We start from the raw sequence: 1187 nt of genomic DNA, 5'->3' as shown, positions 1-1187 counted from the left end.
ATCAACACAACTTGCCATGACCAGTTGAGGAAGTTATCAATAAACCTGAAGTCAATTATTCACTTAGTTTACAGATCATTGAATTTAAGTAATACTACAACCTTCACTATATGCTTCTGCAGACTGTTGTCACATTTAACCGAGTCACATACAACAATTTTTAACCTATGAATATTTGTAATAAACATGTATCAATTGTGCTGTAACTTTAAATTGTTTGGTTGTTATAAAATTTCTGTGGGTATCTTTTTCCTTTTGTCACTTTTGATACTTTATTTTCTGTGGTGTTAGATTTCATACTTATATAAAACTGGGGAAACTGACAGCAATGTAATAGGAATGTGACACAAGCTATTTATGTTTGCTTTCAAGTTATGCTAAAATATCAAAATATATAGGGTATGAATTGCACTAGAAAATAAGAACTTTGATATTATTTTGTGCTATTCTGATAAGATTTATAAGCCAGAAGTGTTCATTCTCCTTTTATATTTGAAAGATACATTTATTTCTTATAACTGGCCATTTTTCAAAATTGTCAAAATAACTTCTGTCAAGATAGCTTCCTCTTTACAGCTTTTACCAGGATTATTTGAGGTGAATGGAGACCTAAACTCTATTATTGGATTGTGGCTTCATAATTTACATTTTTTGCCATAAAATATTACATGCTGTACTACCAAAATGAAAAGGCAAAACCAAAGTTCTGTGGTTGAATTCATCCTCTTGGGCTTTTCTAATTTTCCTGAACTCCAAAGGCAGCTCTTCCAGGTTTTCTTGGTTATTTACCTAGTGACTCTGATAGGAAATGCCATCATTATAGTTGTTATCTCGTTGGAACAGAGCCTCCATGTTCCCATGTATCTATTTCTCCTGAACTTGTCTGTGGTGGAAGTAGGTTTCAGTGCAGTCATCATGCCTGAAATGCTGGTGGTCCTCTCCAATGAAAAAACTGTGATCACTTTTGCAGGCTGTTTTTCACAGATGTATTTCATTCTTCTTTTTGGTGGGACTGAATGTTTTCTTCTGGGAGCAATGGCTTATGACCGATTTGCTGCAATCTGCCATCCTCTGAACTATGCAATGATTATGAACAGAAGGGTTTTCATGAAATTAATTATATTCTCATGGGTCTCAGGAATCATGGTGGCTACTGTGCAGACCACATGGGTGTTTAGTTTTCCCTT

The 1187-nt window shown here is 34.5% G+C and overlaps 1 protein-coding gene across 1 annotated transcript; it reads left to right on the top strand.

The window, feature by feature from the left end:
* Positions 1 to 684: 684 nt before the first annotated feature.
* On the top strand, positions 685 to 1179 carry LOC120859360 (olfactory receptor 10A3-like; the record flags this gene model as incomplete). Its single annotated transcript, XM_040235502.1, has 1 exon — positions 685 to 1179. A coding segment is annotated over exon 1 (495 nt), but the record flags the coding sequence as incomplete, so codon positions are not given.
* Positions 1180 to 1187: the final 8 nt, after the last annotated feature.

This window comes from Oryx dammah, unplaced genomic scaffold, assembly GCF_014754425.2.
Source record: "Oryx dammah isolate SB20612 unplaced genomic scaffold, SCBI_Odam_1.1 HiC_scaffold_691, whole genome shotgun sequence".
Lineage (NCBI taxonomy): Eukaryota > Metazoa > Chordata > Mammalia > Artiodactyla > Bovidae > Oryx > Oryx dammah.
Note: the sequence above shows the minus strand (reverse complement) of the source record. Positions and strands in the feature narration are given on the sequence as shown.